This window comes from Hypomesus transpacificus, chromosome 19 (assembly GCF_021917145.1).
Source record: "Hypomesus transpacificus isolate Combined female chromosome 19, fHypTra1, whole genome shotgun sequence".
In the NCBI taxonomy this organism is placed as follows: Eukaryota; Metazoa; Chordata; class Actinopteri; order Osmeriformes; family Osmeridae; genus Hypomesus; species Hypomesus transpacificus.
In genome coordinates this window covers 7,617,259-7,643,371 of record NC_061078.1, presented here as the reverse complement: position 1 = coordinate 7,643,371, position 26,113 = coordinate 7,617,259, and the positions used below count along the sequence as shown (strand labels likewise).

Sequence of the window (26,113 nt, the reverse complement as noted above, 5' to 3'; positions counted from 1 at the left end):
ACTCCACTATGTTCCTACTGTCATCCATTAGAGCTAATCACTGTCTCACAGTTTATCAACACACCACAGGGCCAGGATGGGTGTCATTAAGGTTTTGGATGATGTGTGTGACGTTGTGTGTATGAAATGGTGTGTATGTGAGGGCGTCTGTGTGTGTGACGGTCCCTGTGTGTGTGTGTGCTAGCCAGTGAGTGTGAGTCAGAGTGTTTACCATCTTCCTGAGGTGATGCTCATTAGCGTCTGGACTCAGGGTCTCTAATCTAAACTGTTGATGAAGGCAGCTTCAAACAGATGAGGCTGTGTGTTGATGTTGCGTAACTCTGTGTAGACAAAGACTCACATGGCAACTGTTGTTGTTAAGAAACCGACCCAGGACTTGAATTAGAGAGAGAATGTGTTCGATGTGACCTTACGTACACCCCAGCTAGAGAGAGGGGACATGGAGATGCAACATCACCCCCCACACCACACACTGTGTGGACTGTGTGTCTGGATACTGGGTACATGGGCTCCAGTCCCATGCAGCACTGTGCTTCTGGGTACACAGGTCTGGGAGAGAGGGGGGGGGGGGGGGGGGGGGAGAGGGAGGGGGAGAGAGGGAGAGGGGGGGAGAGGGGGAGAGGGGGAGAGGGGGGAGAGGGAGAGGGGGAGAGAGGGAGGGAGGGGGAGAGGAGGAGAGGGGGGGAGAGGGGGGAGAGGGAGAAAGGGAGGGGGAGAGGGGGAGAGGGGGAGAGGGGGGGAGAGGGAGAGGGGGGGAGAGGGAGAGAGGGGAGAGGGGGAGAGGGGGGGAGAGGGAGAGGGGGGAAGAGGGGGAGAGGAAGGGGGAGGGGGAGGGGGAGAGGGGGGGAGAGGGAGAGAGGGGGAGAGGGGGAGAGAGGGGGAGAGAGGGGGAGGGAGAGGGGGAGGGTTGGCGTTGGGTGCTGGGGGTGTATAAGAGATTGAAAAGGAGAACAGCCAGAGCTAAAGAGTAGGAGAGAAGGCAAATAGAGAAGGTGTGCAAGCTAAGCAGTAGACGACAGTAATAGAGAGGTCCTCTCCAGACTCTCTACACTACAACACAGGCGCTCCCAGAGAGCAGAAACTTAACACTACTCACACTGAGGTGAGGCACTTGCTGCTGTTGTTTTATCAGACTTGTTTTTAGGCATGACAGTAATATGCTTCGATGTTATTTTATAGTTATCAATAACTATCTGACAGTTAATCTTTGTTTGAAAAGTCTTTAAGCTTTTGATCCATAATTTCTAACCATATTTTGTTTTCAGAGAATGGTCTGTAAAAACACATCTATAGAATAATTTATGTCAGATTTTATTCATTAATACTATGGAAAAGTACCCATTAGACACATGAAAATGTATAATATTGATTTAACTTTTAAGTATGCCAAGTTTGTGCGCATGTGTGTCAGTCTGTATATCTGTCTGAATATGTGTGTGTGTTTGGATAGTGAGCCCAGTGTTTGGTCAGGGGATGCTGGATGGTTTTAGTGTTCCCATGACATACACAGCTGATGATCAATCCAGATGTGAAACTTGAGATGGTTCTGGTCTTTCATCCTGTATGGTTCCCTCTGGTTCCTTCTGGTTCTCCACTCTCCTCACACTCTGCATTCCGTCAGGCAGAGAGGGGGATGGAAGTTACATATAGTTCTACTGTTTAATGGACAAACGTTAGGTAAATAAATGTTTAAATAATGTTAAATTTAATTCCAAATCGGTGTATTTTAACTGCATTTTACTGTCCTATCCAACAGTCTGAACCAGTGTTCTACCTCCATAAATGTTCCCTGTGTAGCATCTTAGTTTCAGTAATGGTTCCCTAATGGCTTCAAGATGCTGTGGAATGACCCCAGCTGCTCCGGGCTGAAGTTAGCCTCTCTATGTAACACGTTTAAAAGATTTTCCTAAATCACCAATTAACTCTCTGAGAATGGGGACTGATCAGTTACTGAACCAGTCACGTCATTTGGATACACACAAAACACCAGTTAGTTTAGCCTGTTTAATGGCTTTTCGTTTCAATTGATGCTTATCCTACCAGAGTAGCAGAGCGAAGCTTCGGCATCTTACTGACTCTGAAGCCGTGTTTCTGCTGCTTCTGGCAGAGTGATTAATGACCCTGTGTGCGTGTCCAGGTTCCTGTCCACATCAGGGCTGTTGTGCAGCGGGACCAGGTTTGGAACTCTTGGCGTGTCGGGGTCATCACCACGGGTCAGGGGTCAGGGGTTAAGGGTTGGCAGCAAAGGTCAGCAGCCAGAATGGGCCAGTCAGCGTGGGTTCTGTTCCTGATCCTGGGAATCACCATGAAGACGACTACAGGGCAAGGTTGGTTTGCAGCAGCTTCATGCTTCAAACACACACATGCTTGCGTGTACACACACCACACAAGGACACATACATATGCATAGACACACAGGGAGAGAGAGAGGTTGGTCTGCTGGAATTCCCTCATGATGTTCAGGAAACACCGCTTCAGTCTGTTCTCTTTAACTTGTCAGAAGAGATTTATAGTCTGTGTGTGGAAATTCAATTGTCGGATGGGAACTTCATTAACTAGTTGAGACAGAGTTGTAGGGGATGAATCCATGAAAGACACTCAGTGGACTAGGCCAGATGCTTCTTGATCATGAGGCTCCCCCAGAGAATAGAACAGAGAATAGCCACTGTCCATCCTGTGATTGACCAGCTACATGAACACTAGTACAAATATCCTTATCTCCACTCAATAATGAGTTCTTGAAGAATTCAATTCTTCCTTCCTCCTTATTGGTGAACAGCAGTGACATGACTCCCTGGCTTCTTCACTGGTGTGAGGCATGTATGCCAAGCCTAAAACCCTGCTTATTGGATGTGCTGGTGACCTGGGTGAACCAATGGCATGCCTGGGGCTAGTGTGATCCCACAGTACTAGAGTGTGAAGTGAAACCAATGTCCGTTTATTGCAGAAAGATGACCAGGTCAGTTTTCAGATCTCTAGTGTTGCTAGCTTACAGAAGCATACAAACACACATACACACATGCTGCAGGCACACACAAACAAACACACACACACACAGTTTAAATAATGATTAGAATGAAAAATGAATGTGTGTAACTACATGTCTCTATGGACTACAGAACAAAGCTCCTGATCGTTTCCAGCTGACTGACGAAATTTTGAAGGAAGATAATTGGTCTAATAAATACATGTTTGACTTCTGACAGCATTTCATTTCACTGCTGGCTTGTAAATGTTATTTCCACAAACACACAATTTCCCCTAAACACTAGCAACAGGCTGCTGGCACCACCCCTGGGCTGATGTCATTTCCAGAGATCAGAGCAGGGCTAGACAAGAAGGCCATGTGAAACACCATGCCCTACATCATTCTGAAATGACTACATTGATTTATACATGGAGATGACTGATGAAGTGTGTGCGTGTGTGTTTGTGTTTGACACAGGGACCTGGAGAAGGGACAGCTCCAGAGTCTCCACAGAGAGCAACCCTGAAATCTATCATACTGACGGTACACACTTCTACCCCCTTCCCCTTTCTGACAACCTGTCTTCATTCTTTCCTTCCACCATTCATCAATTCTGAACCCCTAATCTAACTTCCTGTCTCTGTTCAGATGATTATGAGTGGACCACCTGGTTCAACGTGGACCACCCAGGTGGCCGTGGTGACTATGAGCAACTGGACGCCATCCGGTTCTACTACCGGGCTCGAGTGTGTGTGTCCCCGCGGGCTCTGGAGGCCCGCACCACAGACTGGGTCCCGGCCCGCAGCACGGGGGAGTGGGTCCACGCTGACCCCGCCCTGGGCTTCTGGTGCTCCAACGCAGAGCAGGCGCCCGGCAGAAACTGCTCCAACTACGCCGTTCGTTTTCTGTGTTCTAAAGGTCAGTCAAAGGAAGTAAGGCAGTGACACACACACACACACACACACATACATACAGGAACATCCCTCCACTTATACATTTTAACTAAATGTTGATGATGAATACAATGTTAATAGTTTTATACTCCTAGAAACAGTATAATGTGAGACGTGCTGCATTTGTACCTTGTGTTTCATATTATTTGCCATCAGGCAGCAGTGGGTCAGCACCGGAGGTATGGGGTCCTTGGTCGGGTTGGAGTGTGTGTCCAGCCCAGTGTGGCCAGGTTGGGGTCCAGGTCCGGTCCAGGATCTGCCAGGCCCAGAATCAGGCCTGCAGTGGGCCCACCGTGGAGGGGAGACCCTGCAAGGGCCCAGACTGCCCCGGCACAGGTAGATGGTGCTCACATTCTTCATCATCATCATCAATACAAATATAATCTCATGATCATCGTTTGCACAATTGTCACCATCACATTCATCCCCATTCTCATCAATATAATCTTGGTCATTATCAGAGTCATTGAAATCCCAAGGATTATTTATCATCATTCTTATCACATTCACTTCCTGAACATCTCCTGATTACCTTCCGTCCTCCAGGCTGTTCTCTTCAGTGCATAATGGGCAGAGTGAATGTAGAGTGTGACTCGTGCATGTGTCAGGATCACCTGGTCCTGGGCTCTGTCCGCGGCGCAGGCGGTCTCCCCGCTCCTAGCGCGGCTGTCCTCCTCTCCTCCCTCTCTCCTGCCTCCAAACTCCTCACCCTGACGGACCACAACGGACACTTCAGGGTCCCGGGACTCTGCCCTGATGGCAACACCACGCTGACCGTTTTGCTGAAGGACCACTCCCCCCACACGGTCACTGTGCCCCTCAGCTCTGAACACACCTCCGTGCTCAGCGTACAGCTGCAGAGAGCAGGTATTGCGGCGAAGGAGGTGGAAAGGATGGGGGAGTTATCGGCCTGTGGTCCTTAACCTCACTAACACCAATCACTGCTGTGTTCTTCCTTCAGAGAAGCTCCATGTGCTGAACAACCCGGAGAGCAAGTCCAGGAGAGTTGGTCAGACTGCTGCCTTCTGCTGCAAGGTGGCCGGCTCACCAGAGCCAGAGCAATACAAATGGTAATAGAACACACCTCACTGAATGGAGAGTTCATTCAAAAATCCCCCTGATAACCAATGGAGTGTGTTTATCTCTACGTTGCCAGGTTCCACAATGGCAACCTGCTGGAGAAGAACACAGACAGCACACTGGTTCTCAGAGAGCTGAGTCTGGACCAGGCTGGTCAATACTACTGCAGAGCCAGCGGACCAGCTGGAGCCATCAAGTCCAAAGCAGCCACGCTCACTATCCTAGGTCTTTACAAGTCAACACAAAATGTACCTGAATGAAACACTTTAGAATTTCTCTCACGTTCAAATCCAATTAACTATTTCCTGTCACCCTCAGGTCAAAACGAGCCATCATGTCACCCCCTGCCTGAATCCCACTTGATCCGGTTGCCTCACGACTGCTATCAGAATGCCAGCGCCTCTCTCTACTATGACGTGGGAAAGTGCCCCACAGCCTCCTGCAATGGGCAGCTGGATAAAGGCATCAGGTGCAAGGACAGTGTGGCCTATTGCTGTGGCGTGTCCAAGATGGAGGAGCGTCAGCTGACGTGCCAGGGCTACAAGCTGCCCATCATGGTGGTGACCACCTGCGGCTGCCAGAAGTGTGTGGAGACCAGAGCCCTCGTCCGAGGGCGAGCTGTGGCTGCAGACACCGGAGAGCCAATGAGGTTCGGACACATCTACATGAATGGAGTCAGGGTGAGCCGTACGGGCTACAAAGGAACCTTCTCCATCCAGGTCCCGCCGGAGACAGAGAGGCTGGTGGTCACCTTTGTGGACCACATGCAGAAATTTGTCAACACCACCAAGGTGCTACCGTTCAACACCAGAGGAGGCGCGGTTTACCATGAGATCAGGCTGCTGAGGAAGAAGGCTCCGGTCACAATCAGCTCCATCGAGACCAACACCCTGGACCTGGGGGAGGTGGAAGGTCAGGACCCCATGGCCTCCATCCAGATCCCGCCAAACTCCTTCTACAAGCAGAACGGAGAGGTGTTTGTTGGGAACGTCCAGGCGTCTGTCACATTCTTGGATCCCAGGGACCTGTCGACCGCAACCGCAGCTCAGAGTGACCTCAACTTTGTAGGGTCTGAAGGTGACACGCTGCCCCTGCGGACCTATGGAATGTTCTCTGTGGACTTCACAGGTGCGGAGTCCGGAGAGGCACTGAACGCTGGCGAGGTGAAGGTGTCCCTGGACTCAGAGCAGGTCAAAATGCTGGAGCACCTCAGCACCATGAAGCTCTGGTCCTTGAACCCAGAGACGGGACTCTGGGAGGAGGAGGCCAGCCTGAAGATGGAGAAGAAAAAACGCGGGAAGAGAGAGGAGAGGACCTTCCTGATCGGGAACATGGAGATCAGGGAGAGGCGTCTGTTCAACCTGGATGTTCCGGAGAACCGCAGGTGCTACGTGAAGGTTAGATCCTTCCGCAGCGAGCGCTACATGCCCAGCGAGCAGGTGGAGGGTGTGGTCATGACCCTCATCAACATGGAACCGTCAGCTGGCTACTCCACCAACCCACGTGCCTGGGGTCGCTTCGACAGTGTAGTAACCGGGCCCAATGGCGCCTGTCTGCCTGCCTTCTGTGACGAACAGAAAGCGGATGCGTACTCCGCCTTCATCATGGCTAACCTAGGAGGAGAGGAACTGGAGGCTGTCGCCTCGTCTCCCAAACTCAATCCCAACACTGTGGGCGTTCCTCAGCCATACTTGGGCAAGCTCAATTACAGAAGGACGGACCACGATGACCCAAGAGTGAAGAAGACGGCCTTCAGCATCCACGTGGCCAAGCCTGGCCCCAACGTGGCAGAGGAGGCCAACGGACCCGTCTACTCCTTTGAGAACCTGAAGGATTGCGAGGAGGCTTCATTCAGTGCGGCACACTTCCGTTTCTCCCGGGTGGAAGGTGATCGCTACGACTACAACACTGTACCATTCAATGAGGATGACCCAATGAGCTGGACCGAGGACTACCTGAGCTGGTGGCCCAAGCCCATGGAGTACCGCGCCTGCTACATCAAGGTCAAGATGAACGCGCCTCATGAGATTAATGTGCGCTCACGCAACATGGGAGGGACACACCCCAAGACAGTAGGCCAGCTGTATGGCCTCAGGGACACACGCAGCATTCGGGACATGGACCAGTCCACGGTGTCGGCCGTGTGCCTGGAGTTCAAGTGCAGTGGGATGCTGTATGACCAGGACCGAGTGGACCGCACCCTGGTGAAGGTGATCCCTCAGGGGAGCTGCAAGAGGGACAACGTCAACTCCATGCTGCAGGAGTACCTGGTCAACCACCTGCCTCTAGCCGTCAACAACGACACCAACGAGTTCACCATGCTGGCGCCGCTTGACCCGCTGGGCCACAACTATGGCATCTACACAGTGACGGACCAGGATCCACGCACTGCCAAGGAGATCGCCCTGGGGCGCTGTTTTGATGGCACCTCAGACGGTACGTCCCGCGTAATGAAAAGCAATCAGGGTGTGGCGCTGACTTTCACGTGTGGAGACCGCGAGGTGACACGCCAGAGCGTGTTCCAGGCCTTGCAGAACTCCCCTGGCCAATCCCTGACCAGCGCAGTGAGAGAGGGGCAAAGAAGACGCCAGAGGGGAGGAGCAAATGCGGTCAGGAACAGCCATAGGCGCAGTACCCGGGACCCAGCAGTGAGTTCTAGAATATCTGGTAGACGCCCCCAGACTTCAGGCTAGAATTACACACTTCTCCTCAGGCCAGTTGTTCAGCTCCACACTCCAACTCACTATACAACACATGGGCCCTGTGCTCAATCTTCCTTACTCTGAGAAATCACTTTAATTCACTGTGTGGTGATCTGGGAATGGGAAAGGATGCATTTTTGAGTAGTAACAGGCCCAAGTCATTCAGGTATAGCGGATGAATTTTATAATGCTGGCTGATTCTTATGTTATATTTTCAAACTGTTTGTACTGTTTTGATATAGCTTTTGATATAGAACTCTCACTTATACATTTTGTAAAAACACCAATATTAATTCATAACTGGAAAACTATTATCTACAACAGGTATCTGTCCCAGGGAACATTTGTCGGGAGGTTTAACAGGAGTTTAACAGTAAATATTAATACCTTTTCTTCATCTGTAGTGAGATGAATATTTACTACTTGAAATTGTAAATAAAGGGATATTTATTACTAGGTTGTAACCATTGATGTATAAGTCAAACCCCCAATAAAAATGGAAACAAACATGGATATATGTTATGAGATTATTCCAGAGTCCTTTAAATGTCTCTATACAGTAACTTATTTTTTCTCTGGTTCAAGACAGCAAAGACAGGCAAAACTTATTTCTGACCAGTGATTTTATTAAATTATGATGCATATAAAACACAGCAGATGCTGGAGTCTTAATACCCTACCCCTTTCCTGATCAAGTTGGAACTGGTCGATAATTAGCAAATAGGGAGAAGGTTAACGAGCCACCTTCAAGACTGTCCCTTTTGAGGACAGACACTACAGGCCACCTTCTACACATTTCATTGGATACAAGCCTGCAAAAGCAGTTATAAGGGGACTTTGTGCTGCAAGCCAAGGACAACTCGCCAGATCACACTTCTCTATCTGCATCAGGAGTAATTACACCTATTTTGTTAATTACATTGTTGAATACACACACAAAAAAACAAAAAGAAGTTTCCTTTGCTTCAACTTCTTCAAAGATATTCCAGACGTTTCCAGAGAGCGTCTGTGAGGTGGTCGCTCTGCTACTCTCTCTGTCCCTTTTTCCAGTGAAGCCCTGGGGCTCCCACTCAACCTGTAGTGTCAGTATCAGTCCAAAGCAAAAACTAATTAAACTTCTTTATTTATTCTGAAGATGAAATGTACTTTGATTCTTGTATTTGGCAACCAAAAGGTTTATAGATACTATATACTTTTCCTGTAAGGAACCCAATCACAGGCAAAGTGAGAGACCTAATATTTACAGACATTCTGGTTGAATACAATTTGCATAGAACCTCAATCGTTTCTATGAAGCTGCAATTAGCAATACTTTGTAATCTGCTGTATTTTGAGACGAGCAATCATTTTCCTAAATCAAAAATGATACCTACACAGAACACAGACAGCAGGCATTGTATTTTCTGACTGAAGCTGGGTCGTTAAACTGATCGTGAACAATGGGGTCGAGAGGTTTTGTGACTTGAGGATTTGTGTTTTGAGGCAGAATGAAGGAAAGAAAAGGCAGGTCCATGTCTATGTGTGAAACATAAGAGGTTGTGATACAAGATGCTCCCTGTAGTCCCTCAGGTGGTAGAAGCAAAATGAAGAATGACACATAGTTCCAAAGTGGCACTATGTTGGGGGAGCAGCTGCATGTCTGGGGGGAGGAGGAGGAGGGGGTGTGGTGGAGGTGGGGAGGCCGTTGTCACATGAAGTCCTCATAGTCTTGGGTGTAGCCGCCTTCAAAATCGCCGTAGTCTGCAAGGTCGTCCTTCATCTTGGACTTCATCCCTCCAGCAGGCACCACACCTTTTTTCTTCTTCTTGCCTTGCTTGTTTTGCTAAGACAAAAAAAGAAGAGCATGAATTAACCAAACATAAGACAGTCCATTTTACACACAGGATGCTTTGAGTTGCTGGCTGGACCAGAGCTAGGTTAACTTGTCCCTCCCCTGGTCATAGGAAGAACTACAATTCCCAAACAAAAAAGCGCCAGATACTCACTTTTTCTTGTTTCTGTTTTTCATTCAGTAGAGCTGTCAGAGAACCGCTGATCTTCTTCAAGTCTTCAACTTCCACTGTGAATAGATAAATAAAACACTTACTTAGGGAATGGATGTGATTGAAGTAATGCCAATGTGTTTAAAAGTCAAAAGGTGAAACTCACATGAAATACAAAGCTCCCGAAACAAGGAATCCAGGAAATTTGAATAATGAACCGACTTCTCAAACTGAGAGATCTTCTCTTTCAGCAGCTTCTCAAACTCTGTGAAGTCGTCTTTGGAGGATGGGCACATAGCATCTAGACCTGACAAGTTGTTACTACTGCTAACACCTGTAGCAGGGGAGAGAGGGACAGAGAGTGTGTGAGTGAGAGAGAGAGGGACAGAGAGAGAGAGAGAGAGAGTGTGAAAGTGAGTGTGAGAGAGAGAGAGAGTGAGAGAAAGAGAGAGTGTGAAAGTGAGTGTGAGAGAGAGAAAGTGAGAGAGAGAGAGAGAGAGAGAGAGAGAGTGTGAGAGAGAGAGAGAGAGAGAGTGTGAGAGAGAGAGTGTGAGAGAGAGAGATAGATAAAGAGAGAGAGAGATAAAGAGAGAGAGACAGAGAGGGACAGTGAGTGAGACAGGGACAGGCTTCAGGTGATCATCCAGGGCATACCGAAAGCCTCCTTAGCGAGCTCCAGATCTGCTGCCTCCTGTAGCTGCATCACCCTCAGCTTCTCCGCTTGCTGCTCTTCAGGACTCAGCTCCTCTGCTTCCTGGTGACAACAATTACAATTCTCCCAAGGCTCAGCTCAAGATAAGTGGTAGAGCAGGCTGACATTATCAGCTATTCTGATGCTGTAATTACCATATGCACTATTTGTATGTAATTTTGGATAAAAATGCAGCTAAATTAATTAAATGTAAATGTAGAGTTGAACACCCGTGAGCAGGCAGGCCCTTGAACTCACCATTGAACGCTTCTCCTCCTGTTTTTTCCTTAATCTGTTTTCTTTTTCTTTGATTTTTTCACTCAATTTCTTCTTTTCTGACACTTTTGTCTCTGAAACGAAAAGGTGCATGATGAGAGTAAAGTCACATCACGAGAGACAGCAGACAGCATTCCGGTACTTCTGTCTACTTGAGTCTTCTGTAGTATTGATATGAGTATTACCGCACCTGCTTTTTTAACCTCCGCCTTCTTCTCCTCCTCCTCATCATCCCAATTGTCCTGAAGAGAGAATCAGAAACTTGAGATGTAATGAATTTTCAGAACCCCTGTGTGCAGGTGAGACCATCACACCATGTTTGAACAAAAGATCAGTTAGATACTGAGACACTCAGCATCTCATTAGCACAGATGGGGAATGATTTCATGATGCATCTTTAAAGATTTGAGCATTATTTTAGTTTTATGGCTCTACAGGTTGAAAGAGAGCAACATCACAAAACAAACCACACAGACCACATTTACACATGACACTGGCATCCAAAATCTGATTAGAATCAGAAATTGACATTTGACAGTTGAATATGGCTCATATACACAGTAAGCCTCCCTACAGGCACAAACTACAATGAGAGTTGCTGTATGCGCCTGAATAAAGCATCATTTGTCCTGGCCGTTCACACCATATGCTACAGAACAGGCCTGACTAAACCTTTCCACAAAATTCTCAAATTTTCTTTAACATTCAGGAGAGTAAGAGAACGGGAAAATGTCTTTAGCTGGGAGTGCTAGAAAAAGCACATTACTCCTGGTATGTTTCAGAGTTGGAAGCTTCTAGCACTGTTGCCCAACTGAGTCATCGGATAGTGATCTTCTTTATCATGTTCACATTTTCTTGACAGATTTAAACGTTAGCTAGCCGAGCTAGCTCGAAAGTAATAACTACTTATGTGTACGCAATTAACCCCCTTTACAATCTGTGACAACGTAGCTCTTGCTAGCTTTCTAGCGATGTAGTGTCACCAGCAAAAGCGTATCTAAAGTGGGAGAAGAAACTTGGATGAAGAATCCAACAGGCAACACACGTTGACATTTTCACATGCGGCCTTGAGTTTTGGCTAGGCTAACTAACACTGGCTAGGCTAGCTGGATGAGCCTCTGCCATGCATGGTTTTCACGTTACGGCCAGTACGTAGCTAGCTAGCTAGAGCAACGCGTTTTAAGAGTCTGTTAGCTGACAACAGTTCAGAGAACGCAAATATAGGCTTGACTAGTTAAAACACTGCATCAAACAAAATGGAGCAGTTGACTACACGTTGAGAGTTTGGATATGGCCAACTGTTAAAACCTTCACTGGACTATCTTGCGCGCAAGTAAAATAGCTTAGCTTACCTTTACATCATCCTCTTCGTCTTCGCCCTCCCATTTGTCCAGTACAACCGCCTTTGGGATCGGTTCAAGATGTTCGAAGTTGTCATTATCTATATGAAATATACGGAGACGATAACAATTTAACTTGAGTTCATTTCAATATCCATCTAATAAATAGTAGTAGTTTTAACTTTATATGTAGCTTTCTAGTTAGATAATGTGATCATTTCTAACTTAGAATCTCACCCCAGTCGGCGTCCGCCATCTTTGCTGTGTGTGTGTGCAGGTTTTGACAGCAGTCAGCAGATGGAGCGACCAGGCATTCACCCACGAGCTCTTTGGGCTAGTCCAGAAACAACTCCTGGCACCTACGCTGTAAGACTTCTAGATCTGAACGCAATGTAACGGGAACGGGCTTATCAACGCCTTTTGTGGTTTAGCGGCCATCTTGCTTACTCCAGTCCATCCTCTAAAATCTTTACAAAACATCTATTCAAGTACGGCTCTAAAGGTTTTTTGTTGAATGTGGCCAGAAGCAGTATTTTCTTTGAGTTGTTTACACCGTTTTTGTATGTTAAGTTGCACAAAGGTGTCCAGAGAGACAAACATTTGTTATAGGCTATTATTTTATTTGAATATCGATTATTTTCACAACAATACAAAACTCACAGCAATATCAACAAAGGTTAGCGCAGAACAAAATGCAATGATGTATTATATTTAATTAGGGTAAAATAAACCCAATCTTTGATAGTAAGCAAAATGCAACATTTCAATAAATAACTTTTTATATATTTGTATAAAGCGTGAGTGTATATAGGATTTTTACACCTGACATGAGAAAATGTTTTATTCTTCTCTACACTGTCTTTGCTCACCTAATCTCTTACAATCTTTACATCTTAAATTCTCCAACTTCGGAATCATTGAGGGAGTCATTCAGCAGGTCAGGCGGTCCAGACCAGACCAGGCCAGGACAAGCCAGTTTAGACCAGACCTGTTCAGACCAACCAAAGCAGAAGCATCAGTAGTCCAAGCAGGTGACACAGAGGACTGGGACTCAGGGTGAGCCCTGAAGACCTGTCTGGGGAGCACACACAATCCCCATTGTTATACTGCAGACCAAGACCACACATTAATATACATGTTGGACACTAGAACGACTGAATGAGGATCTTCTTGAAGGGGGTTGTGTGAAGGTCCTTTTTCTAGCTGTGAGGCGGCATCTTCATAATTACCTCTGAAGTCCAGAGGTCTGTTCTCCCAGGACGTTAACACCATGGACAGAGCTGTCTGCTGCACGTCCGACAGAAGGGCTCGCTGCTCCGGGGTCACCGCCATAGCCTGTTCATATGAGAACATGTTGATCTGAGCCTGGTTGAACACCACCTGAGGATGTGGCACCAGGATATGAATACGTTAGTATGAACATAGGAATAGAAACAGATTCATTTAAACGCACTGACATTACATTACTGTATTAAACATGACACAACGTGAATATGAACCTATGAGCGCATACATTAACACATAAATCCAAGCACATGGCTATGAAGACAACAATGATGACATGATGACTATGAGCACATGAACATAGCATCAACAATAAAGACCAGCTGGACCGCTGCACTCAGTATTGTAGCATGGCTACATGACACTCACAGCAAACTTCTGTGGAGGGATGAGGGAGACAGCCAGAGGAGAGAATCCCTCAATCTGCTCCTTCACCAGAGCAGACATGGACATGTCTGAGATGCCAGCTACAGAAGGGCAGAGACAACACCAGAAAGATCAACTCTGACAGCAACATTTTTGTACATAGTTCAACATTGTTTCAGAAGAATGTCAAATTAACTCTACAGGGCCACTGCAACAGCCTGATAATGTCTTAACAAGTCTACACATGAAGTACCCAGCAGCATGATGTCATACTTTTTGTATGTTCTTCTATCTTAAGTGAACCACATAGTAGTGAATCTCAGTATACAACTATGTAGAACCATGAATCTGAGGTCTACCTGCCAAAACCCCGATCTCAATGAAGACCTGGGGCCCCCAGGAGCTGATGAGGCCAAAGGCCTGGTCGTGGCTCAGCAGACCCACCAGGGACGCCAGCTGCTCCTCAGAACAGGCCAACCTCAGATGACCCAGCCACAGCACTGCCTTACTGCAGCCACCAGAGGGAGACACAGGTCAGAGGAGGAGGGGGGGAGGAAACGAGAGGAGGGAAGAGAAAGAGGCAGTAGTGGGGAGGAGACAAGAGGAGTGGAAAGGAAGAGAGAGGAAATGAGAGGATGAAGGAGAGGAAAAAAGAGGTAAAGAGAGGTGGTGGGGAAGAAGAGAATCGGGTAAAGGAGAGGAAACTAAATCTCTCGTTACCTAAACTGGACCGCATTGAGTGTGCGCATTTCGATGGAGCTGATCCCACAGATTATATGCCCAATTGCCACCAAAGTGCTGGAGTCCAGCTGGCTGGGACTGAGCTTGGTGGAGTTGAGCAGTGAGGAGAACAACGCTGGCAGCTGAGACACACACACACACACACACACACACACACAGGATTTACAATCAGGATATGGATGGGTAGAAGACAGTCTACAATATTGTGTGTGTATGTACGGTTGTGTGTACACGTTTGTGTGTGTGAGACCTGTCTAGTGGACCAGGTGCTGATGGACCCCAGGGCAGCAACGCTGCTGAGCTCAGAGAGCCTCAGGGTCCCTAGCTCCTCCACAGTGAGCTGGAGGGCCAGCCTGCCCAGGCGAGACACCACAGAGGGGGGGAAGGACGCCACTGCACCATACACCTGGGGGAGGGGGGGGGTTGGAGAGAGAGATTGAGAGCAAGAAAGAGCAAAGCCCTGCTTCCGGTAACAGAAAGGGTCAATACAGAAAGACATCTGGCAATTTAGGTAAACTTTGACATTGGATTTCAGCAGAGTAAGTTAATGACAATGTTGTATAATAGAGAGAACTATTGATCCAGTGGACCTACGCTGAGACCTCTAGGCTCAGTGGATATTAAAACGACTCAAACCAACCTGCTTGGTTTTCTTCAACAGCACAGTGAGGTCATAGGGGGTGAGGAAGGGGTCCTGGCCGATGAGTTCCAGGCAGCTGGTGAAGGCATCCTTGGACATGCCTGTCAGGCTGCCGATGCTCCAGGCCGAGGGGGCAGTGGACTTCAGGTTCTCACAGCTTGGGACCAGTGTGGGGGCTGGACACAGAGACATCAAGGGTCAGACATAATTGGATTACTTGCTGGGTCAGTTTACCAACTATGTTTTATTCAATAACAAGTTAGTTGGATATCTAGAGAGGTGCCGTTCACACCGAGCTGATCACAATCTGCTCCTCACCTGTGAGTCGGCCCACGATGAGGAAACCCAAGAAATACTGGAGCAGGAACTGCTCTCTGCCAAACAGCGCCATCTTCTCTTCCTGGTCCCGCCCCGCCATGCATAAGGCACCCATCTCCTCCACCTCCCACCGCCGCTGGCTCTGGAATAACCTTTCAATACGACCCTGGGTCAACAAAGCCTGTGGACCACACACACCGAAACACACACACACACACATAACATGAACAGGACTGACTTGGACAGCACCTAAGATCCCGACACCTCCAGGAGACCTGACACCAGCAGGTAGGTTTCCATTGACCCGGCTGAGCACGGTACAGCCTGGCCTACTGCCTGGTGTCCTATAGCCAGCTCAACACCTCCACACAAATCAGGACACACTATCCACCACTAGACAATAAGGTCCAATACACAATCATTATACCGTCATCAAACACACTGTGGGCATCCTAAGAATAGAAGAGAGGAGAGGAGAAGACAGGAGAAGAGAGGAGAAAAGAAGCAAAGAGAAGGAGAGAATGGTACCGGGGGTAAAAGCTTCAGCTTGTCTGGAGGCAGGAAGAAGATGAAGCGATCCACCTGGTTCAGAACTGCTGTGGTCCAGTTCTGGACCGGTCTGAGGGGGCAGAGAGACACATGTTACTCATCTGAGGAGAGATGTGTGTGTTGTGTATGAGTGCTTGTGTGAGTGTGTGGGACTGTGTGTTCACACGCGTGTCTTCTACCCAAAGATGGCTGGCTCCTGCAGGATGAGGGCCATCAGGTCTCTCTTGCTGCTACTGTAGCAGAGCGTTCTCAGCAGCTCCACGCTGTCCATCAGGAACATGCGATCCAGCTGGACAAACATCTCGTCAACCACGCTGGTCGCCATGACACCCAGCGACTGGAACTCTTCCTGCGTGTACTGTCCTGTGTACATCTCCTGGAGAGAGGATTGTCATGGTAACAACATCTTAGACACATGAACACAGTGTAACCTGGTAACCTCAGCACCCAGACATCAAACTGATGACGGCTGTCAGAAAGAAGATTGGAGGGAAGTGAGGAGAGGGTAGAGGTAGAGAGGAGGGAGGATAGGGAGAAAGGGGAGTAATAGAGGGAAGGGGACTGACCAGGGTCTGCACCATCTTGTCCACCAGCAGTTCCTGCTTGGTCCTGGGGAGCAACAGGAAGTGGCGCGGCTCCTGGACGATCATCTTCCTGAGGATGTTCATCATGTCTGAAGGGAACTTCTTAATGGTGCTCACCCTGAGAGAGAGGGATGGAGATAGAGAAGAGGGAAAGAGAGAGAGAGTTGGAGAGAGAAAGGAGAAGAAGAAGCCATGGTGATTAGTCTGTATTGCCAATGGCGTTGTCAATACCTTTTTCTCATATCTAATCAAATGTCTCTGATGTTGATGTTGTGAAACCTACGTCATGGCCACAGCCATCTGAGCCCCCAGCTCCCCCAGCAGATCAGAGAACAGGTCCAGCTTGTACAGTTCCTCTATCACACACTTTGTCTGTCAGGTAGAGGGTAGACACACATCTGGTCAGTAACACTTGGACTCATGGTCACACCACTGGCAGACAGCTTTGTGTGTGTGTTACCAAGGAGCTGTGTAAAGGAACAGGCTGCTCTCGGAGGAAGACCAGTAGACTCCGTAGGGAGGAAGAGGAGGGTTGAGAGAAGAAGAGCTTCTTCAGGACCTTGCAGCTTGCACCTGGGCCAACGGTACCTAGGGCACTGCACACACAAGCACGTACACATGCACAAGCACACAGACACACACAGACACAGACACACAGAGACAACATAGACAGACAGTTTACTTCCTTCCTGAATAAACTTTCTATGGAAAGTTTATTCAAATGAATTAAGCACACGGTTACAGTTCACATGAGGAAGAGAGGGGAGACTTACAGGAAAGCTTGTGGGGAGAGGTTGGATTTTATGTTCATCACTTCTTGGAACAGAGCCTGAGCCTGGAGAGAGACCACAAACCATTACTGCTGCCATCAATGGGATGGAAAATTGTCATTGTTCACATTGGCCTGGTGTTGTTCTGATTGATAGTAGCTGGAGTTAATCATCTATGATTGACTTTGACACAGCCCACTGAGATCTATTTCCATCAGACCAGACTGATTGTGAATGTGTCAGATGGATGAGTGTTTCTTGTTAACAGAGTCCCAGGTTACACAACCACCCCACCTTCTCCTGGAGGTTAATAAGTCAGCTGCTCATCAGCACTCTGTCAGACACACTTCTCATGACAGGCAGCCGGGACAAATACATGATCACACTGACGGAAATGCACACACACACACAAACAAACACACACAAACAAACACACACACAAACACTGGCATGCTGCCAAACACATTTGTCAGGTTAATAATATGCCTAATATCTCAATATTGGCTGCTGTCCACAGAAACACAAGCCAGTGATATCATGTGTGTGTGTGTGAATGTGTGTGTGTGTACCTGCTGGGTGTTCCAGGGGCGTGTGTTTGTAGAGGAAGTATTGGTCATCAGGGGGCGTGCCCGGGGCAGCAGGCTCAGTAGAGGGGTGCTGGAGAGGAGAGGTTCCACCTGGTCCAGCCAGACTGTCACATTTACAGAGCCCTGCATCCACACAACATCACAATACTCAGACACACACACACACAAGTGGATGTGTTTGTGTGTGCGCATGTTCCTACGCAGACGGGTTAGGGTTAGAGTCGTACCCAGAGTTTGCTGGCCACAGCGTTGGACTGTGAAGGGCTGAAGGTGAGGTTGGGCAGGGCCATGGCAGGCAGTGAGGATAGCAGTGTGTCGGAGGTCAGGCTCCAGAGGGTTTCCACCTTCACCCCTTTCACCAGGGAGCCCAGCTGCTGTAGCCCCCCTGGGGCCGATAGCTGAAGGGGGGAGGGCGAGGGGAAGCAACAGGGGAGAGGTAAGGGCAGAAGTAAAGAAAAGAAAAGGATGTGTTAAGAAAGGGTAAGAAAGCATCACTAAAAGTAGCCACAACATACACAGCAAGAAGTTGAGGATAAACCACACACTTTCCTTCGTTCAAATACTTACAGTGTTGCTGGACAACTTGTCCACAATTACAGCAGCCTAGAACAAACAAAAGAAACTCATCACTACCTGAACACTCTCTCCTACTCTCCCCTCCTTGCTGCTCTATTCATCCAGAGTCGGATGGTGTCTGGGTGCCAGTAGAGCAGCTGTCAGACTGCAGGTCAGCCCCGTCTCAAGCCACATGAGACAACCTGCCAGCTGTCTGTCATCTGTTGAACCTGGTAACCAACTGGAACCACCTGGGACTGGCTGCTCCAAACCTAATGTACCTAAGGTAACCTAATGTTACCTGTGTGATTAGCTGATATTTAACTCATCCACTACCATTTGTTGATTCAAAAACATACAATGTCAACAGATGCATGCCATTGGCTGGCTCAGTACCTCTGCCGGAGAGAAGGTCACAGCAGATAAGGCAGGAAGAGAAAGGCTGAGCTGTGATTGGTTGAGCTTCTGCAAGAAGTCAATGCCTAGCCAGGGAAGAAAATCTGCGAGCTGGGAGAGGCGGGCTGAGGAGAGGGACCCGGGGGATTGCAGATCACTGGTGTTCAGGAACAGACTGGAGATCTGGTGAAGGACGTAGAAGGGGTCAACACAAAAACACAAGGGCAAGCAAGCACAGATATAGAGACAGACAGACAGACAGACAGACAGACAGACAGACAGACAGACAGACAGACAGACAGACAGACAGACAGACAGACAGAAAAGCATCCGTCCACAGGTACCATGTTGCTAGGTAGGCTGACACCGTGGATGGCACAGCTCCTGATCTTGTCTTGGATGCCAGAAAAGGCCTCGGAGTCATGGTACAACAGCAGGTTCTGGGGCTCAGCCAGGCATGACAGGTTCCCCAGCCTGAACACACACACACACACACACACACAACAGAGAACAAGCTTTAACATCATTTTAAAATGAGCGTTTGAAACAGAAAGAGTGTGTGTGTGTGGGGGGGTGGGGGTCTGACCTATGGAATTGCATAGCTGTCAGATTTCTGAAAGTGCCAAAGACACTCTGAGCTACAAACTGCTGCTGTAGGAGAGTGAGAGGATTCCTCAGGAGAACATCCAGACCGTCCAGGATCTGAGGAGCAAGGAGGAAGAGAGGGGGAGGGAGGAGAGGAGGAGGGAGGAGAGCGGAGAGGAGAAAAGAAAAGAAGAGAAGTGACATATTGAACATGGAGTACAGCCAGTAACAGGTGGCTAGGCCCTGCTGCCCTTAACCCTGCTTCTGTCCTTTCTCAGCCATACATCCAGCTACATAGAACATGTGTGTGCTACCTGAGCAGGTGAGAGGAGCTGGAAGAGGACAAAGGGCAAGCAGGTGATTAAGTTCCCAGTATCCCGGACCACCGTCAGGCCTCCGGCCGTGATGTTGCCAGGGCCCAACGCTTGCCTGTACCAGCGGCCAAACGCCCAGCGCTGCTCCAGAGAGAGGAGAACCAAGTTGTCGTTGATGATGGTCTTCCTGAGAAGGAAAGAAAGAAAGATAGGGGTGCACAAAAGATAAATAATAATGTATGCACCTCAGAAGGTTGTGTATGTAGCTGAATGTTTAGATGATATGGCGTGCACTCAATTTGACTCACACATTGAGGTTGTTCTGCAGTCTGGGGAAGGCCTGGATGTCCGTTGGACTGGCCAGGCGCAGGAGAGGAGCCAGCTCTGGGAACAGACTGGGATCTTTGGAAAGCTGTGTCTGGAACAAGACCGACACCATGGTGGAGACGTAGGCCTCTGAGAGCTGGAAAGGTGGGGGATAAATAGTTTCATGTCCATCGTTTATTAGTTTGTTTTATAATCATATTCTCTGGGAGCAGTGTTTCCCATTAATAACTTCTCATAATTACATGAAAGATCTCTGACATTGTGTTTTGCAACATTGCTTCAACAAAGCATCTCTCCCTTCCACATTAACTACCAATGCTAGCTGTCAGTCTCCAGCCTGTATTCCCATATAACATTTTGTTCTGGCAGAAAAGCACTGGCTGTGAGTCATATTTGATGGAATTAAATGTCAGTAGGAAGAGAAGATGTAAAGAGCAGAGAGAAAGCAGGTTCTACTTCACCTTCAGTGCATCTTTGTTTCTGTTGAAGTACTGGAGGATCTGTCTGACAGTGCTGATGTCCACAGCTCTCAGTACTTCCGTCAGACTAGCCAGGGGGATTTTAAAATACTCCTGGAGGACACACACACACACACAACAGTAAACCACTGAACCAGGTTAAAACACTGTCAACCTAATCTTCTGTCAGTGTTAGGTCGTATAGCTTACCTTGATGTGAAAGAATCCATCACTGGTCACATCTCTACTGGTCTGCATCAGACTGGTCAGCACTTTCTGTGGAAGACACACACACCCTCCTTAACACCATCATCAACAACTAGGAACAGAGAGTGTTGGTGTCAGCTTGTCATACGTACTATCAAATCAGATGTCTTATCAGTGGAGATTACACACAGAGGAAGAGATTTTCAGCCATGACAGGAGAGTGTAAGAAAACACCTGCAGCTGGCAAGGTGAGGAGGTCGGTTACAGCAGCAGTGTAACCGATATGACTGAATCAACTCCACACAAAAAAAACGGGCAGCTCACGGAGAGCTTGAACTAACACGTCACACTTGTGGATAGGCTTAGAGGCCCCACCCTGAGAACTCCCTCCCTCGTGCCTACCCCAAAACACTGCAGCAAGACCCTCTTGTTTTCCAAGTTGCTCTCCCTCTCCATGTAGAGGACCACATCCTCCAGCACGCTCAGACGTATGTTCTCCGTCACAGGCAGTGACGTCATCCGGTTCTCCTCCATAGCAACCAGGATCACCACAGTGACAGTGGTTGCCTGTCCCGCCAGCCAATTTCCATTCTGAGGCAGCATGTTGTGCAGACGAGGGCTCAAGGCTTCCACACCACACCTCAGCAGCATCTGATCACACACACAGACACACACACAAGATGAAGTTTACACACATTGATGTTTAGGGTTAGGGTTAGCTCTGGTCTGTGTTCTGACCTGCAGGGCCATGGTCGGGCTGGCTCCAGGGCTGCAGGCTGGGGTCAAGTCAGCAGAGCAGGTCCAGTTGAACCTCAGCACAATATCCCTGACCAGACAGGCCTGGCCACCCTCTGCCCCTTCCCCCGCCCCTGCCCCTGCCCCCGCCATGCTGCTACTGCCGTTCACAGAGATGTGGTTGGTGTAAGTGGCACACAGCTGGCCCACCCAGACGGCAGAGGGCTCTCGGATCAGCTTAGCCAAGAGCCCAGCGTCTGGGCAGATGGAGGAGACAAAGTTTGCCTGGTCGTAGTCCCAGCACAGAGCCAGCAGCGCCTGGTCCGGTATGGAGATGTACCAGCTCTTGTACTGGCACTGCACGGCTGGCCTGAAGCCCAGCAGGTCACCCTCGGCCCCCCCTGTCTGGTTGGCGCAGTGCTGCAGCAGCCAGGTGTTGTCCAGGTTGGCTAGCAAGTTCTGCAGCACGGATCTGTTGGAGCAGACCTGACGAGTGAAGTTGAGCGGGTCGAACTCGGCGCAGAACGCCAAGTCAGTCATGTCAACAATGATGGGCTGGTTCCAGTCTGCATAGTGGCACAGCTGGGAAATCAGAAGTGAGTTGTCCTGCTCAGAGCATATTGACATCAGCCAAGAGTTCTGGGGGTCAAGAGTCAACTGCTCAAATAGAGGCATGTTGCAGCACACATTCTTTGAGAAGCTGAGCTGGTCATGTTGCCAACACAGGCCCACCAGGGAGGAGTCGATCGTCAGCCCACCCCACAACTGGTAGTTACACCAGTCCTGGATGTTGAACAAGGGTGGGGGGTCTGTATGCGGGGCGTTCCCGTTGAGAGCACAATAGTCGTTCACCCAGTCAATGCCGGGGTTACGCAACAGCGCAGCCAGGAAGGTGGCGTTGCTACAGACAACGTAGATGAAGCGCTCGGGGTCGTACTGAACGCACAGGGACACTGTGTTCATGGTAACCTGTTTCATGTCCTTCCAGCTGGCGTAGTTACACTCTTCGGCCACCATGGTGTTGGTGTCCACTGGAGGCGGTGCCATGGTACAGTTTGGTTGCAGCCAGTTGTTGGCTGGGTTGGAGTACAGAACCAGGAAAAAGTTCAAGTCGTCACAGAGCAGGGCCTTGAACCGCTCCCGATCCTGCTCCCAGCAGAATGCCACCAGGGATGTGTCTACCACACCCTCCGCCAGCCACATGTCATACCTGAGGAGGAGGAAGATGGTGTTTTGGATTTCTTTCCATTAATTCGACCTTTGACCATGCAGCTTGGACTGACTGAGAGACTTAATCACCTTTTATGTGAGGACAGAAGATGTGTCCACACTGCATCAAAAGTAAGGTTTTAGTGATGTGTTACCTGCAGAACTGGGACACCACATAGTTCTGGGTGGTGTTGGAGCAGTAGCCCCACAGCCAAGTGTTCTGAGGGTCTAACAGAAGCTTCTTCATCATGGAGGCATTCTGACACACACGGCTCACAAACTCGTCACGATCGTTATCACTGCAAAGGGTCACCAGCCCTGCATCTACCTGGTTGAGGGAGAGAGTGAGTGAGTGAGTGAGTGAGTGAGTGAGAGACAGGGAGAAAGAAACCTAAAAATAGTATTTCCAGGACACTGATCTTTTCTAAACCAAACACTGACCAATCAACAATCATCACCTGTCCACTTCCTGACCAATTGCCATAGTTGCAAGCAAGTGAGTTGAGGTTGATGGCTGCCCTGGCGACTCGAGAGGGAGCGAGGGGTGGTGGTGAGGCAAGCGGGGTTTCTAAAATACAGGAGGCTCTCTGCATCATGGGCATGGTCACACCCAAAACCATCTGGCAGGAGGAGCTCCACACCTGCTCCAGCTGGGCACTACTGAGCGTGCTCAGAGCCTGGCAGAATGTCAGCAGGGAGGTGGAGCCTGAATCAAGGCCCTGCTGTCCCTTCTTGATGATGTCAGCGCAGGAGGTGTCATTGAAGTGGGCCAGGGTGTGGCGGTCACAGGTCAGGGGGTCCGAGGCAATGCTGCTGTCTAGGGAACGGCTGACGGGGACAGTGGGGTTCTGACAGTTTGAGGCCGGGTAGCAAGGGGCTGGCCCTGGACCCAGGAAGATGTCCAGGATGGCATTACCAAACGACCAGGTCACGTTGTGGCTCATCCCCCTGGAGAAAAACACACCTGTTAGAGAGCCAACCATCCTGCCTGTCTCTTTCCCCTCAGCTTAAGAAGGTCACACCATGACGTTCTCATATTGATTCTCTAATATGTCACATCACAGCATGCAGTGATGCTGTGTGCCTCACTCAGAAGTCATTCAGTAGATGCTACATCAATGCTTACCACATGATGAGCTGTTTGAGGTCCCCTGTGGAGAGACAGGAAGACACATATAACCAGAATCCTAAACACACATGTGATCAGTTTGATCAATCGAGTGGATAGTTGTGGCCTGAATAGTAATACCTTGCTGGCACTGCCCACTTTGGTCTATGGAGGGAATCTTGATTCCTAACTGCAGTCCTAGTTTGACATAGTCCATGGGAGTTTGAATAAAAGTTTGCATGAAATCTGTCAAATATGTGACAATAGGAGGAAACGTCGTGTCCACAAGGCCACTGAGTGCGGAGACCAGATTGCCAGACAGGGGTAGCTGAGATAGAGCTGTTATGACCATCTTCTGAAGGGAGTTTGTACTGTTGGCTTCTCCCATTCTAAGATAAGAGTTGAGGAAACTGGGGGGCTCCGCGCTCCCGCTAGGGCAGGTCTGAGATGTGAGCGATGACAGGTGCTCTAGGAAAGGCTTTCCCAGTTCGAGCGATATTGCTCTGGTCAGCTCGGCTTCCAATCCACAGTCCTGCCTCCCGGATAAAATACATACTATCGTTTTTGGAAGGTTCTCTACAAACCTGTCTTTAAGTAGCGGCCCGTATACGGCTAATATTCCGCTCAAGACTCCATAGTAGCTACTAAAGTCTATGCTCCCCGACATTGTGAAGGTGGTACCATCGGCCCGGTTCGTCGGTTGTCCGGATACCTGAGGCTCTGGAGGGATGCCGCTTCGGACGCTGGGGCCAGTGTTTAGATTTTTTCCGGATAATGCATGAAGGCGCTCAATCAGTTCAAGTATGTTCTTATCAAGCTGGCTGGAGTCCCCGGGATCCTTTCGCGCAACAGTTTGGGGCAGCGAGCGCACCTGTCTGGCGTTATCACCATACATCACGCCTGAAAAAAAAAAAGGAAATGTGGCATTAAGATAAATGTATCAACCCAGCAATGTGTCTACTTTAAAATATGATCAGCGGGATAGCCTACTTACCAATAAACATGCTTAATACGCAAAATGTTCGTAGGCTTATTACTCGCCCCATTGTCATGAGCAGCAGGTTAGAGCCTATACGTTAATTTCAAGATGATACTTAGGAAAACTACCACGAAAGCAGACAAGCACAGTTTTCATCTATCCAGTTGGATGACAAAACCATTTTAGTTGTGCCACCACAAAACCGATATTCAGCGACATCGTTGAATTTTGGTTCGTGAAATTTTGCATAGAAAATCATGAAAACGGTTCTTCAGGTAGCCCAGTTCTTCGTTCCAAAGACGTCTTCAAATTCTCAGGTCTCTTTGTCAAGTTGGATATTCCCACTTACACGATACACTGCCCCACAGCGAAGTCACTATCCTTCCACCGTGTCGACTTAAGCTCTTCTTCCCTGTCCGGTTGCAACCCTACCCATGGTCTAAAGTAGCCTAATTAAGAACCGACGCAAAAAGGTGCGAAAGGGTGGCTGTGAAATTCTACGTCCGGATTTGCAAACAAACACGGCGTCTTGGGTGCTGAAATATTAATACGGCGAGTTGATTAGGTCCTCTCAGACCAATGTGAGTAACCGGAGCTCATGTCTCTCTACAACAGTGGTGGAAGCAGTATACACTTGCCAGACAGGTTGCTTTAAGATGACCACCGGGGCCGAGTCAGTGGCGGTTCAACACGGGGGCCTACAGGGGCCAGTGCCTGGACCCCCTGTGGCACCCCCTGAGCTGACTGAATAAAATAGTATCTATTTTTTAACGTTTTTTTTCTTCTTAAAGCAGTCATCATGAAATGAAGGGACATTGCAGCCTTCTTTTGCCCCAGTAAATAAAGCGTGAGAAAACATATCAAGGTATTGAGAGAGCTGAGGAGCTGGAAGAGCCAGAGCCATTTGTATGATTTTAATGTAAAGAAATATTAAAGTATTTAAATATCATTTGTTTCTTCTTTTAATGTGCCCCTCTGATTAAACACTGGCCCCATCTTTGCCTGCATGCAAGCTTTACCTTTAAATATCCCAATTAAAATAATTCCAATAGATGATTAGCACAAAATCTGTCCAGAGTAGGCCTAAGGATATTTGATGGGAAAGAGACATGAAACAAAATCTTTTTTCCTGCAGAAAAAGTGCCATGATTTAAATTTTATTCAGGACTTTCCCACAAATGCAAGCGTATTCTCTACATGCTAAATTTCTACGGGTCAGTGACAACGCGCTAAACTAAACATACAGATATTTGTAAGAAAACACTCCTGCTGATGTAAAGTTAAATCTTCATTAATACATTTAAAAAGTAGATATGACATGCCTTTTGAAATCAAAAATACAAAAAGAGTCCTTATTTTAAGGATTTTTTTAAGCTGCATGTACTGTACACCCCATTGTACAATAATAA

The 26,113-nt window shown here is 48.4% G+C and overlaps 3 protein-coding genes and 1 long non-coding RNA gene across 4 annotated transcripts; 1 reads left to right on the top strand and 3 right to left on the bottom strand.

Annotated features, from left to right (window-relative positions):
• The first annotated feature begins 951 nt into the window (after window positions 1-951).
• LOC124481662 (cartilage intermediate layer protein, nucleotide pyrophosphohydrolase) lies at window positions 952-8,214 on the top strand. The gene is made up of 9 exons (XM_047041804.1): window positions 952-1,102; window positions 2,138-2,327; window positions 3,446-3,511; window positions 3,617-3,886; window positions 4,078-4,257; window positions 4,468-4,788; window positions 4,883-4,991; window positions 5,078-5,226; window positions 5,320-8,214. The coding sequence occupies exons 2-9, from the start codon at window positions 2,261-2,263 to the stop codon at window positions 7,692-7,694; spliced, it is 3,537 nt and encodes a 1,178-aa protein (XP_046897760.1). The 5' UTR covers window positions 952-1,102; window positions 2,138-2,260; the 3' UTR covers window positions 7,695-8,214.
• A 94-nt stretch (window positions 8,215-8,308) lies between these two features.
• eif3jb (eukaryotic translation initiation factor 3, subunit Jb) lies at window positions 8,309-12,340 on the bottom strand. Its single transcript, XM_047041805.1, has 8 exons — window positions 12,230-12,340; window positions 12,005-12,093; window positions 10,843-10,894; window positions 10,635-10,726; window positions 10,340-10,439; window positions 9,852-10,019; window positions 9,689-9,762; window positions 8,309-9,525 (listed from the first exon to the last, which is right to left on the bottom strand). Exons 1-8 carry the CDS (start codon window positions 12,246-12,248, stop codon window positions 9,391-9,393), a joined length of 729 nt encoding a protein of 242 aa, XP_046897761.1. The 5' UTR covers window positions 12,249-12,340; the 3' UTR covers window positions 8,309-9,390.
• Window positions 12,341-12,820: 480 nt separating this feature from the next.
• Window positions 12,821-16,842, bottom strand: strc1 (stereocilin 1). Its single transcript, XM_047042354.1, has 12 exons — window positions 16,758-16,842; window positions 16,457-16,592; window positions 16,070-16,266; window positions 15,870-15,960; window positions 15,342-15,522; window positions 15,024-15,199; window positions 14,634-14,789; window positions 14,363-14,505; window positions 14,002-14,150; window positions 13,646-13,743; window positions 13,222-13,372; window positions 12,821-13,067 (listed from the first exon to the last, which is right to left on the bottom strand). Exons 1-12 carry the CDS (start codon window positions 16,772-16,774, stop codon window positions 12,985-12,987), a joined length of 1,578 nt encoding a protein of 525 aa, XP_046898310.1. The 5' UTR covers window positions 16,775-16,842; the 3' UTR covers window positions 12,821-12,984.
• Window positions 16,843-17,007: 165 nt separating this feature from the next.
• Window positions 17,008-17,939, bottom strand: LOC124481433. Its single transcript, XR_006957642.1, has 3 exons — window positions 17,814-17,939; window positions 17,248-17,309; window positions 17,008-17,070 (listed from the first exon to the last, which is right to left on the bottom strand). It is a non-coding gene; the product is annotated as an uncharacterized LOC124481433 (long non-coding RNA).
• Between the last annotated feature and the right edge of the window lie 8,174 nt (window positions 17,940-26,113).

Coding starts and splice junctions, on each gene's coding strand:
- LOC124481662 (XM_047041804.1), top strand. CDS start 2,261: ATGGGCCAGTCAGCGTGGGTTCTGTTCCTGATCCTGGGAATCACCATG. Junction 4,789..4,882: donor CGTACAGCTGCAGAGAGCAG/GTATTGCGGCGA, acceptor TTCTTCCTTCAG/AGAAGCTCCATGTGCTGAAC. Junction 5,227..5,319: donor AGCCACGCTCACTATCCTAG/GTCTTTACAAGT, acceptor TGTCACCCTCAG/GTCAAAACGAGCCATCATGT.
- eif3jb (XM_047041805.1), bottom strand. Junction 10,440..10,634: donor AGGAGGAGAAGCGTTCAATG/GTGAGTTCAAGG, acceptor TGTTGTCACCAG/GAAGCAGAGGAGCTGAGTCC. Junction 9,763..9,851: donor TCGGGAGCTTTGTATTTCAT/GTGAGTTTCACC, acceptor ATCTATTCACAG/TGGAAGTTGAAGACTTGAAG.
- strc1 (XM_047042354.1), bottom strand. Junction 13,744..14,001: donor TGAGATCGGGGTTTTGGCAG/GTAGACCTCAGA, acceptor GCCCTTCTGTAG/CTGGCATCTCAGACATGTCC. Junction 13,068..13,221: donor CAGACCTCTGGACTTCAGAG/GTAATTATGAAG, acceptor TGTGCTCCCCAG/ACAGGTCTTCAGGGCTCACC.